At 40.7% G+C, this 13768-nt stretch overlaps 1 protein-coding gene across 1 annotated transcript; it reads left to right on the top strand.

Annotated features, from left to right (window-relative positions):
• The first annotated feature begins 334 nt into the window (after nt 1-334).
• On the top strand, nt 335-8569 carry LOC308325222 (NAD-dependent protein deacylase sirtuin-5, mitochondrial-like). The gene is made up of 9 exons (XM_080777670.1): nt 335-453; nt 1309-1417; nt 2381-2514; nt 3571-3796; nt 4580-4667; nt 4804-4857; nt 5840-5963; nt 6284-6399; nt 7226-8569. The coding sequence occupies exons 2-9, from the start codon at nt 1312-1314 to the stop codon at nt 7296-7298; spliced, it is 921 nt and encodes a 306-aa protein (XP_080633796.1). The 5' UTR covers nt 335-453; nt 1309-1311; the 3' UTR covers nt 7299-8569.
• The last annotated feature ends 5199 nt before the right edge of the window (nt 8570-13768 follow it).

Raw genomic sequence — 13768 nt, 5'->3', positions numbered from 1 at the left:
TTGCACTATAAATACTGCAATATTTAAAAAAATAGTCTTCGAAATGTACTAATAGCCTGCTCATTGTGCATATGTCGCATTTACAGTTTTCAAATGTATAAAAGAAATCTGATACAGTTCATTGCAGATCACATTGAAATGCAAATCAGATGATCTACATACGAGCTCACACAATGCAATGCAAATCACATGTAAAACCGCAAACTGTTAATAAATACTTCAATCACTTCACATCTAAAAGCTCACAATGCCACCAGATGGCGCGCCTAGACTGCAACATTTCAACAGATTTCAACCAGACTTCAACCCACTTTTCTTTTTCGAGCATGCTTTGCTTTGCGACTACTGTGTATATTTACGGCTCCCTGTGTGTTTTGATTGCGTTGTGTTAAAAGGTAAACAAACGGCGTTGGACATTATTGCGGAGGAAACATCAACCCTGTTATACGCGAGGTGAGTGTGAATGACAAGTTAATAACGCATGTTGGATTTGATGTAACGTGTACGGAGAAAAAGCAAATACTACTCATGTTTTACAAGTTCAGGAAATGGTTGAATAGTGTGTGTGCAATTGCACGCACGCCACACTCGACTCGGCTGAATGCATCATAAACTTTATAGAGCAACTTAAAATAAATAGAAATACTAGTTTTTACACTTTCCATACCATCAATCAAATAGCCAACGCAACGAGTTGATATGTGAAACATGTGCAGGAGTCAGTCAGGAGGATATAATATGTGAGAATGTTTAGTGTTCGCTGCATATGGTCGATTGAGGATTCATGCCAAACCTGTTAGTAACTTGTTTGTAATCATACATTTTGTTTCCACTAAAAGCTGTCTGTCAAGTTCCGTCCTGCAGGGGCGCGGCCAGGATAATTGTAATCTACATTTTTCCACAATGGGCCTGGTCCTCAACACTCAACAGGCATTTGGATAATACGTTTCATTATGTTTCTGTTCAGTCCACGAAGCTTACTAATGGCGAACAAACATCAACATGAAAATGCTTGGCGGTGTATATGATGATTTCCTCTTTTCTTTCTTTTTTTACATAGAAGTGTATATTTTATTTGTATGTCTTTAAATGTTCTGATCCTGAATTGAAAATGGAGGACTTATGTAAAAAAAAGTCTTATAGTGCTTTTTCTGGCTTTATCCTATTAGCAGTTTTTGCATTAACTGTACTTTCCTTGAATTGTACCCTTTCTGCAAACTTGTTAATACAATTTTCAATCAATCAATCAATCAGACTCAGCCTGACTGACAAGCAAGTGATGATTATTATGTGTCATTTTATCTCCAGACAATGATCCTCAGAAATGTGGCTGTTGTTGCATTTGGCCCACGCATGTCTAGCATGCAGTCTAACGTGACAAGAGGACCTTTGTTTGAGATTGCAAGGGCCAGCTCAGGTAAAGATTACTATAGACCTTGCATGCTTTTGTTGGCTCTGTGCCAATTAAGTGGCTTTTATTCAACCCAGGGGCGGGGTCCTATTATTACTGTTATGAATAGTCCATAGTCCATGACAACTTGACATGAGATACATCTTGTTGTCCTAATACATCATGTATTGTATTCATACAGTACATTGATAAAAGATGCATCTTTTAGATGCCTAGTATGCCCGACAGTCAGTCACTTTGGTCGTTTGGACTTTGAATCTGAAATATGATGCTGTGACATCTATAAGCTCACATATGTCGCAACATGAGCCATACTAAAGCCATGCTATACTACAGAGACAGCAGCACACGGCACACGCTGAAAACATTTTCACATACTGGTGTATATATTACTGGTATAGAGCGCCGCAGGCCCGCCCCCTTTCAGAAAAGCGAGTGGCCCAGGAAATGAAACCCCAATGCATTCTTCCATCGGCACTTCTAATATAATTTATTTAAAGACGGTTACAAAGCCAATTCGGATCGTGACGAATCATGATAATGAACACAATGTTTTGGGCCGATCAAATAATTTATAAGACGAAAAACAAAACAAATAGTGTTGTCTCCTGACTTTCTTTTCTTCTTTCTAATGATTTGATCGGCCCAAAACATTGTGTTCATTGTCATGATTCGTCACGATCCGAATTGGCTTTGTCCGCGGCGTAACAGTCTTTAAATAAATTATATTAGAAGTGCCGATGGAAGAATGCATTGGGGTTTCATTTCCTGGGCCACTCGCTTTTCTGAAAGGGGGCGGGCCTGCGGCGCTCTATACCATATGAGAATACATTATTTCCATATTTGCATATTGTCATGAATTCAGCAAATATCGCAAAATTCAACATTGAGCGACATTGAGTCGCCCAGAGTTCTCAGGTGTCCATTGTTCCTGTATTTAGTGTATACTCATTTTGCTTTCCCTTCCAGATATGTCAGAATTCCGTAAAGCGTTTTCCAAAGCGAAGCACATAGCAATCATCACAGGGGCAGGTGTGAGTGCAGAGAGTGGAGTACCAACCTTTAAGGGAGCTGAAGGGAGGTGGAGGAAATGGTTGTCCCAGGTAATACAATAAAATCTAACAAACATAATTATCTACAACCACAAACCACCCACAGCCAGCAACCATGTTTGGTGTCCAAGTTTGTCTGTGTTATGATAATGATGAATTCCTTCATCATCGAGGTTGCTTGCCTGACCATTTAAGCGCGATGGCACTTTCGCATGGGTTGACTGGTCGGTCAACTGCCATAAGAAAAGGGACAGGGCAAGCTTAGCTTATCAATTCCTCTGTCCTTGGATGTGTGATAAATGAAATCAAATATCACAACTCTATTTTCTTTAAGGTCAAACTTTGGCTTTTTGTCTATATTCTTCTGAGCTATTGGGAAGTGGGTGTATTTCGTTTTACATAATTTTTACATTTTTACATAATGCATCGATTTCCCATGTTCTATCAGTGTTTTCTAGACATGGTGATGCTTGCATAACCAGGCTTCATGCAGGGACCAAGGCATGAAGGCAATATACAGTCTGCTTCATGCAATACAAGGGGAAGACAAAAAAAAAACTATTTTTCCTGCCTTTAAATTTATCCTCGTACCGATTTTTTTATATTCATTTGAGCTACCTAAACTCGCTTTCTCACCCGCCGTATCTTTTTCTAACGTTTGGCTCAGAATCCTAATTTGATCGATACTGCCATAAGCACTTAAACCCTATATACAGTACTTTGTTGACCGGGGTCCTCAGGGGTCTGTACTTGGTCCCCTCTTTTTTCCCTCTACACCAAATCTCTTTGCTGAACATTGCTGAAGTACAAGCTCACTGAATGTTCAACTATTATAACATGCCCAAATAGGTACACTACGGTTCATGTGGTTAAGCATGAATTAGTTCAGTTGAAAATACTGTTTTGTTTTGTCACTTTGTTGGAGTATTGTGAATTAGGCGGTAGGGATCAAAGAGGGGAATTCAGGGCCAAGTGTGCCCATCCTTGAAGAGACACGTACTCAGTTGAGTAGTTCAAAGTAATAAAGTATAGGGTGCAAGGTTCAGATAGAGAAAGTCCATAGAAAAGAATACCGGCACTCACTTTGTATCCTTATGTGTGTCCCAGGATCTTGCCACGCCAGAGGCGTTTTCTCGCTACCCATCTCGGGTCTGGGAGTTCTACCATTACAGGAGGGAGGTGGCACTGAGCAAGAAGCCCAACGCAGCCCATCTGGCTATAGCAGAGTGTGAAGCTCGGCTGAGGAAACAAGGGCGTTCTGTGGTCGTCATAACGCAGTCCATCGACGACCTCCACCGACAAGCAGGCTCCAAACACGTGCTCAAGATTCACGGTGAGGGCGAGGCACAGGATTGGTGATTAATGGCAATGCCTATAAGTGGTAACAAATGTGGACCAGAAGAGCATCACTGTTACGGTGTCAAAATCACATCACATCACATCCTCACAAAAAGGATGGCTCTGGGCATTCTAGGAATGGTTGCCAGGACAATTAACTAGTATTGCCAGCTTAACCTATCATTAACACGAAGGACATTTGGGCTGTTAACCCATTAAGACCTGAGGCTCATTCTCCAAATGTCTAACTGTTTTCTGAAAAACGCATGTTTCTATATCAGTGGTCAAACCAACCTTTTCATGTCAAGAACCCCCAAAATGACATGTATTTGGCCGTGTACCCCCATCTCAGTAAATACTTATCTTAAAAACATTGGTAGAGATCACACAATTGGATTGATGTGCTTTTGTACATATGATATTTAACCTATATTATCTATATATCTGTGTGTCAGTTGTTGTTTGTATGTATATTGTATTGTATGTTGTTTTATGTGGACCCCAGGAAGACTAGCGACCGCAGCAGCGGATGGGATCCGAATAAAGAATCTAAATATTTTGTTCCAGGGACCGCCTATAGCAAATTTGAGTTAAAATGTTTGCTTTGAAACGCGCTATGAGCTTGTGTATCTGAGATTTCTTAATAGCCAAAGTATAATTTGATCATTGAAATGATTAAAATGATTGTGACGGCTATTATGAACTAAAAAGTTGAATGGGTTAATACACACACAGGGTCTCTTACAGCTGTCTTTCTCTTCTGTATTTCTAACTGCAGGGAGCCTGTCAGAGACGCGTTGTGTGAGCTGTGGACATGTGGACCTAACCCAGAAAAAACAAATATGTGCTGCCCTGGAGGGCAAAGGGTAAAGTGTGCAGCTTTATACACTCACAAAAACGCATTATTTACATGCGATACATGTTATTGTGGTCTGACCTTTCCGTTTTCTTTTACCGTACTACATCAGCAACATAGCATGTTTCTGTTCCCTCTATGCACAGTTCACCTGACCCTGATGTTGCTGATGCCCAGATTCCTGTGGAAAAACTGCCAAGGTTTGTTTTTAATTCTTTTGAGGGGCGATAGGCCCTCCTATGTCCAGCTTTTAGTGTATGTGCTAACACAAACTTTGTCCTACACAAACATTAAATCCCATTGACGTTGAATGGACAATTGAGTCTTTGTGTAAATACAAACATTGCGTAACACAAACATTGAAGACGAAGGTGATGACGCAAATTCTGATTGGCCGGAATGAGATGTACTGTATGATGATGTAGCCTTGTAGGGTGATAAGATCGCCCCTCACTTCACACGGGTGTGATTTTTCTCTCTACATCCACGTCTCTCAAAAAGGCATAGACATGATATGAGGTTTTGCATAATTCACTGTTCATGCTCTAAAATTATATAGACTATAATTATTCAGCCATTTTGGTCTTTTGGGATGTTATACTTTACTTTACTTTATGTAAAGGTAAACCTCTTTGGAGCATACTGTACTCCCTTGTATACCGCCCCCTTGTGGGTTAAGTTCAGGAAGGCAAGCATGTATAAACTGCAGGTTGCTTAGAATGAATGAATGATTGCATGCGTATACTATTCTATTGAAAAGACCTAGGTGGAGCCGTGCAAGTGAGCTGTTCTGTACTGTGGGAACACTTTTCATGCCTTACTGAGAAACTTGGTTCATGTGTCGACTGAATGAGTCTCAGAACTTTATAATTACCAGTATGCTGCCGTCTAACCCCAGCCTCAGTATCACAAGATGTCGGCCTGCTTTTTGGAAACGCTGGTATGATTGTTTATTGTAGACCCTACTACAATGTAGACCCTGAGTCTGTCAGTCTAAACAAATACAGTTCATTGATTGAGTGTTATGGCCTAAGAGCAAAGTGGCTAATGTTGTCATTGTGGTGTTCATGATCTGACACGTTAGTTTTGTCAGCGCGAGTAGTCGTCAATAGTCAAAATATTATGACACATTTAATCTCTGATTTCTCTTTTTGTCCCCGTCATTCCCTGGTAATATTGAAGGTGTAAAGAAAGCGATTGCAGAGGTCTGCTCAGGCCCAACGTGGTGTTTTTTGGGGAAACTCTGGATTCTCATATCCTGACCAAGGTGGAAAAGGAGCTGGATATCTGCGACCTTTGTCTGGTGGTGAGTTGTGTCCCTGTTGTTACTGTAGCTAATGAGGTATTTTAATATCTGAGCTGAGACATGATGACACACAGGTTATAAAATATCTTGACAGTGACATCTGTATGGCCACACACTATCTTTTATGCCATCGTCATGAATTTAAATGTATTTAGATTTATGTCGTCATTGTTTTGTCCAGTTATTCGAGTGCTAAATGTGTCCACAATGTGCTCCCATTGTGGACACATTTAGCCTTTGGCCTTTTTGTGTCATCCATTTGAAGTGTTTCTAACTAACTTAGTTTTAAACATTGTCAATATTTGTACCGGTAATCACAGGTGGGCACGTCCTCCATTGTATACCCAGCAGCCATGTTTGGCCCCCAGGTTGCATCCAGAGGCATCCCTGTGGCCGAATTCAATCTTCAAACGACGCCGAAAACCGAATATTTTATGTAAGTGATGCACTACAGCTTATATAAATAATAAATATGCGATATATTTACTTCTGATATTATTTGCACCACCATGTGGTTGCAAGCCACTGCCTTCAAAATCACCAAGGTTCTACTTGTTTGACATGCATGCTATGAGAGAGATTGAATGATAGTGACCATGATAGGATGGCCTCTCATAGCGGATTTGAATGCCATCAATGCATTGAAAAGGGACAACATCACGTTTAATCAGAGCATTGAATGCTGCCGTAGACTCGTCTACTGACCTACCGCGACTCACCAGACCTGGATTCTGTTTGGCTTTTTTTTTTACGCTTGCGTTGTCGCGGCCCTCTTGTGCAGACCTGTAGCAGATCGTTGATCCAGGCAACAACATGTGTGTTCCTCACTTCCCGTTTGAAAGGCCCTTTAATCTAACTCTAACCTCAGTCTTAACCAGCCACGTAAATCCCCTAACCTCATCAGTTTTAACCAGCCACTTAAGTCCCCTAATCTCATCAGTTTTAACCAGCCACGTAAATCCCCTAACGTCATTAGTTTTAACCAGCCACATAAGTCCCCTAACCTCGTATCCACGTAGTCAGTTGACAACGCGTGTAGTCGCGACTCGCCAGTAGCCGTGATCAACCGCACAGAATGCAGCCTGCTGAGATCTTGGTAGGTATTGGTATTCAATGCTCTGATTAAACGTGATTTTGTCCCTTTCAATACTTGACATTGATGACATTCGAAACGGGAGCCTCTCAACAGACAGAAATCCTGATCTCTGTGTGTGTGTGTGTGTGTGTGTGTGTGTGTGTGTGTGTGTGTGTGTGTCATACAGGTACCACTTCTCGGGTCCATGTGGAACCACAGTACCTTTGGCTTTGGCACGACATGAATCAGAGGTTATGTAGGAGATGGGAGGCTATCTTTGTAAATAATAACCAGTGGCCTCTTCTATAATGCACTCTGGGGCCACTGGATTTCATAATAATGTACTGTTATGCCTGCTGCCTTTAAGACACTTCAGCACTTGGTAAGTTGATAGCTTTGCTGCCTGCCTATCATTCTACACAGTTGAGATGGATTTCTCATAAGATACTTGAACTATATGTGGTTGACTGGAAGTGGGATTTTATACATTATGATTGTGTGTTGTTGAGTTTTAATAAGAGACGACATATCTCTTGATGTTTTACATGCTATTGGTAAGGGCTTGAAGGGCAATGTCACTCATTTTTAACATTAAAATATGTTATTACGGCCTGGGCCATGGCTCAGTGGTCCAGGCACCGTGGCTGGTAATCCAGTTCTGGCAGTGTGCCACGGGTTCGACTCCCGATCCCGACCGCCTTTACTGCATGTCTCCCCCCCATCTCTCTCCCCATTTCCTGTCAGCCTACTGTCTGTCCCTCCATAAAAATTATCCACCGCCTGTTTTGGACGGGCACCCGCCCCTCTAGACCAGAAGTCACACTGGCTGGGCCAGGCTACTGATCATCAAAACGTATTCTCGGGTTCTAGACTACAGAGAAAGGAGGGACTTTATTCATATTAAGCTCACAGCTCTACGGTATAGTACTTTAATGTTGAAAATGAGTGTCATTCCCTCCCCTTTAAGAGCAACAACAGCTTAACATCTAAATTATATTTGTGCCAATAGTTACAAATTCTCTATTGCTTCAGCTGGATGTACCAGCACACTTTCCAAAATGTAATCTACTGCCTTTCAAACTGTTTACACAACCTTGACCAAATAATACTTGCTTGTTAAAAGTGCATAGCATCTAGTGCTACATAGATTGTAGAACTGTTGAACAAGTACACAGGGGATAGAGAAAGGGACACTTCTTTTGTATCCTAGTCTGAATGCAGTATCATCTCCCTCGTGTAATACATGTTTCATTGTCACTATGGTTGCATGGCTATCTGTAGCTTTACAAGCTTTAATCAATTCATTAATTAATTGAATCAATGTAAAATGAAAAAATGTTGTACTCATTTAGTACTTAATGATTTTGTACTGAATTGTTGCCACCGAAAACATAGGAAATTGATTTATATTCAGTGTGATATGTTTTTTTTAATCTATGTACGCTATGCTTGAAAATATTGTAGTTTACAATATAAACACTGCCATCGCAATTCTTCAAAATTAAACTAAATAAAATGCAAAAAGATTTTATCCTCTGTGCTCCATTTTTTTGTTTGAACTACAATGAATAAGCGTTCATGTGTAAATGTGAACAGCATGACAATGTAAGTGAAAGGGGGAAAGATCAAAATAGTGAGAGGATTTGACTGCAGCTTTTGGCAGGTATCATCAATCACCACCAATGGGGAGTGCTGTAAGAATTGAGCAACACAAAATCACTGCTATATATTATTATATCGGTTCAGATCGTGTAGATTGTGTATATGGTGTATTTTGCCCTGCTACTAAAAAGTAGGACAGGTGACTTGTTGTATTATGCATATAGGTACTTTAAGGTGTATTATGGATGTTGTATTTTCTGGTTCAAAATGTAACATTGACGATGTGGTATTGAAGTGTAATTTTTATTTCTGCCTCTTGGCCAGTTCCCACGTAAAAGAGACGCAGGGCTGTATTTTGCGTGTCTTAAGTACCAGGTCTTATTACTTAACTTAAGACCTGGAGGCGTAGTCAATGCTCTTTGGCCACTCAGAATAGCCAAATGGCATTGACCACGCCTCCAGGTCTTAAGTTAAGTAATAAGACCTGGTACTTAAGTCACGCAAAATACAGCACGCAGTCTCAATGTGATTTTACTGGTTAAATAAAGGTTAAAAAAATAAAATAATAATAGAGTAAGACAGAGTTACGACATTGAAGGGGGCAGAAAACAGCCTGGTCATGTGGTTCATGTACTCGCGCGAGCCCATAGATTCCAATGCATTCCGTAAAAGGGACAACCCAATAGAAGTCTACAGTATGTAGAAGAGCCTGGCCCCATGAAGTGAACGGAGTTGTCGTAACTCTGTGGGCCGATTCATACTCCTATTTTAGAGCCGAATAAAAGTCGGTTCGGTGCTGTAGAGCCTACACAATGTCATTTGAGGTTCGGGGGGGGCGGGTACCGTCCTAAAGTCGGCTCTTCGGTGCTACTGAAAATTTCTGACGAGCCGAAATCATTTTGGCACTACAGCGCCGAAACAGCTGTAAAATAGGAGTATGAATCGGCCCTAAGGTTCTGGGGGGGCCATTAAGTGCATAATGAAGAGATCATAGTATTAAGAGTGCTGTGACCTACTTAAATGTAGTTCCACTCAAACCGTGGCAACATGCTGGTTGACACTTTATGAACCACCAGATAACCTTTTCATGGGTGGCATTGATGCCGCTTTCCAGATTACTTTACTGATGAACAAAATACTGCAAATGGATATTTGTGGCATTGGTCTGATGACAGGAAATTAACAATTTAGATTTGCAGCTTGTGCGTTATCTTCCACAATAAGTACTAGGCATATCGGCATATTTCTAAATATTTTAAGACGTGACAACACACTCAAACTAATTATGTGAGTAATGTTGTCTGTACAGTTTCAATACCTTTAGCTACATTGATGTCATGCCTTAAAACGTGCAAAATGGGGGAAAGGAGTTGATGTCACGTGAGTGTGTTGGGGGTGCAAACAAAAGTGCTTCTTGCGTGATTTGGCTCCTTTTCGTGGATCAGGTTCTTGAAAAAATAATATCTTATTCATACACAGGTCTAAGGTCTTTTAAGACTTGAGAGACTGTGCTGACGGTCTGTCCCATAGGGACGGGGGTGAAATTATGACAGGCAGATGCTGCCGTCAAAATATGACCACAGTCAAAAACACTGTTTGAAATAGACACTTGTGCTTTCCAGGGTGAATACTAAAGATGAATACAAAATTAATATCAACATCCTGTCCAATACTTAGATATAGGGATAGGATTTTGCTGCCGTCAAAATATGACCCCCACAGTAAAAAAACACTTTGAAATAGACACTCGCGCTCTCCAAGGTGTGATTTGGGGCCCTAAATATGAATATAAAATTAATATCAACATCCTAATACTGTCCAATACTTAGATAGGGAGGGGGTGAAATTATGACAGGCAGTTGCTGTCAAAATATGGCCCTAAAAAGACTAGAAAGATGCAATCATGTGGAATTTGCGAGTGTGGTTGCCTATTTAAGTATTTATACATTCTTTTAATATTTTTTATCCGAATCGCTGGCCTATCGGAGGGGAGAATAGAGAGTTATTCCACGATTGAAACGTTTTCAAAGATCTAAACGCTGGAGTGCAATAACAAGGCAAACACACTAAATATAGGCTACGTATATATTGGGGAAAACATTCTGCTGTCAGACTCCGTTCTCTATGTTTCTAAAGAAAGGGAGCTCCCATGTCCACCGAGCTAATACTGAAACAATAATATCACCATACTGGATAGGTTAAACAAAACAAAGTGTAGCCTAATGAATGATCTATCATCCACAAAACATAACATCATTTCCAGTTTCCACTGGCTGGGTGCCAATGTTGTCTGGCCTTTTGCTTCCAATGAATCCCTATCCAAATCCAATAGATAGATCTGTGACACTCGAATGTAATCTTCAATTCAAACTTAGTAAACGATGATCACATTAGAGGCACAAGCTGGGGCTACGTTATGTTAAGTTCATACAGTATCAATATTGTATATTGCATGTGCATAAATTGAACAGTAGATGCCAGTATGTAGCTTTGAGTCTACTGCAGCATACTGTATGCACAAGCATACTCTGCCTCAGATCAACTCAGAGAATCCTAGTGTACGTGAGAAAGGGGAGACTGACTTCAGTACCCCAAGGCAACTGCATCATAGGTAACATTTTTGTGGTAACATTTGTTACAGTGTCACAAGCTAACTGCCAGTAATTTAAATGGGGTGAGCGAAAATATGACAAAAACAACTACACAACAATATAGAAAATTCATGATGGCAGTGGCAGTGGGATGGGGGGCCCTCTATATGTGCTGTGTATACCACAGCACGTACAGAGCAGCGGTCACCAAACCTTTTTGGCCGTGCCCCCCCTGTTACCTCCTGACCTAGTTGACACACCACCAATGCTCGGTCTCGTATTTGGCTGAAAATTATCATTTTTATAATATGACTATGGCAAATAATCACAGAATGTCACTGCACTGAGAGACATGCAGCTGCTGTATATACTCCTGCAGCTGCTCTATACAACTCCTTACAACAGTGTTTTACCGTCTGTGTTAATTACCCATTTCATGTCACGCACCCCCGCTAGAGGCGTTCGCGAACTTCACGGACCACAAGGGGTGCACGCACCACAGTTTAGGAACCCCTGACATAGAGGATATGTCACAGGAAGTGAGCCGTTTACAACCCTGGGGGGGAAGGCCAGCAGGGGAATGAATTTAGCTAAATCCAATTTGAATGTTCATGGAGCTACTTACTGTATGCTTCTAGGTCAGCCTTAAACCGCCCTGAAACTGGGTGGTCGGGGTTCGAGCCCCGGCCAGGTCATACCAGAGACTGTAAAATGGGACCCAATGCCTCCTTGCTTGCACTCCAGCATCGAGGGTTGGATTGGGAATAAACTACAAAATGATTCCCGAGCGCGGCACGGCTGTGGCTCTAGCTCCAAGAGATGGGTCAAATGTGGAGAACAAATCTTGCAATATTTGCATATCTTATTTATATATATATATATATATATATATATATATATATATATATATTTTTTTTTTAAATCTTTACACCAAATAATGAATGAATGAACAAAAATCAAACATAAATATGATTTTTTGCATATCTTGCAATGTATTTGACAAATAGTAATAGGCAAGGCAAGGCAAGGCAAGGCAAGGCAATTTTATTTATATAGCACCTTTCATACTCAAGGAAATTCAAAGTGCTTTACAGGATAAAAACAAGAATGTAAACAACCCCCACGATACATTCCTGCATCCCTTGACTAGACTCCTAGCTGCTCCAACAGTAATTGATTTAGCTGAATTCAATCGCTCCCACTCATTTGTGACATGAATGATGGCTCACCTGCCTTGAAGATGCAGCATCCTTACTATTGGCAAATCGAATGATGAAATAATGTACACGGACGGATCTATACTGTACTAGGGGTAGCCCTACTGTCACAAATCAGAAAGTTCTAGGAAGCATATTGTTACATTTTCAGTGACCACATGATAATAAATTTTAGTGGATTATTGTACCGTGAACAAGGGTCTGACTGTACCTCAATATCCATAATATCTTAAATTAGTTCACAGTTTTTGGTTATATACTACATTATGTGCGCACACACGCAGACATGCACACATATGATAGAATAAAATCCAAATATATGAAATCCAAATATTATTTGGTGTCTTCTCTATTTGGAAATGGCAAACCCAACCCCTAACCTTTGCCCAGATTAGGCAAGTTAATAATTATGGTGTGTATGGTGCATGACCGCATACACTAGCCCGCAGGAAGAGAACTTTAGCCAACCAACCGACTGTCTTGTCTTGTTTCGTTTTGAATTAAAATTCCAGTAGGCTACTTTTGTGAAGTGTTTGAGTGAAATGATGAAGCATTAATCAAACACATTTCAGAAAGATCAGCATATATAGGAGTCATTGAGCCACAAGTTGACACTCACCACATGAGGGATCATCCGTGGGGTGTTGTGGATGGTGAAGGAGATATGCCAGGATATACCAGAGGAGATACATTCTTTCTAGCTTTGCTGGAATCCTCTCCTCTGGCAACATATCGTTGCTGTCGGGTGGAAACCTCAAATGGAAAAAGAATAAATGTAGATATTATTTAGTCACAAGCTCTTGATAATACTTTATTAGTCCAATATTTATAAAAGCGCACAGACAGACTTCCCCACTTTCACTGTTTTTCAAATAGCAGATCTATAAGCAACGCTGTGTAGATCGCTGCATAGATCTGCTATTTTCACTAACTTTGAGGAACACTCTTGTGTGTGTGTGTATATATATATATATATATATATATATACAGTATATAAGACGTAGTCAGACATACTCGAGGGATTTCATGCCGTGCTCAAAGGCGCATTCTATACTCAAGGGGTTAACATGCTGAATTTCTATGTGGGTGTATAAGTGTGTGCAAGTCCCACACGTCATTCGCTGATGTGGCAGTCAGCTGACCAATTGGGCGGGCTACTTAAGCTCTCTAGACTGCATGCTCTTCCTGCCTTCCTCTGCATATGGTTCCTGGTTGTTACTGTTTGCTCCCACCACCACCCCAGCACCACCGGTGGGCTCTGTTATGTATGTTCCCCATGGGGGTTTTATTGTATATCTATCTCCCTGCTCTTAATGTTTT

The sequence above is a fragment of the Protomyctophum bolini genome (genome assembly GCF_963924005.1).
Source record: "Protomyctophum bolini genome assembly, chromosome: 12".
Lineage (NCBI taxonomy): Eukaryota > Metazoa > Chordata > Actinopteri > Myctophiformes > Myctophidae > Protomyctophum > Protomyctophum bolini.
This window is presented reverse-complemented; position numbering and strand designations above follow the sequence as displayed.

What these genes read in the sequence shown, in the direction of transcription:
- LOC308325222 (XM_080777670.1), top strand. Translation starts at nt 1,312, where the DNA reads ATGATCCTCAGAAATGTGGCTGTTGTTGCATTTGGCCCACGCATGTCT. An exon ending in CCTGTGGAAAAACTGCCAAG is followed by an intron (nt 4,858 to 5,839) that starts GTTTGTTTTTAA and finishes GTAATATTGAAG; the next exon opens with GTGTAAAGAAAGCGATTGCA. An exon ending in TCTGCGACCTTTGTCTGGTG is followed by an intron (nt 5,964 to 6,283) that starts GTGAGTTGTGTC and finishes CGGTAATCACAG; the next exon opens with GTGGGCACGTCCTCCATTGT.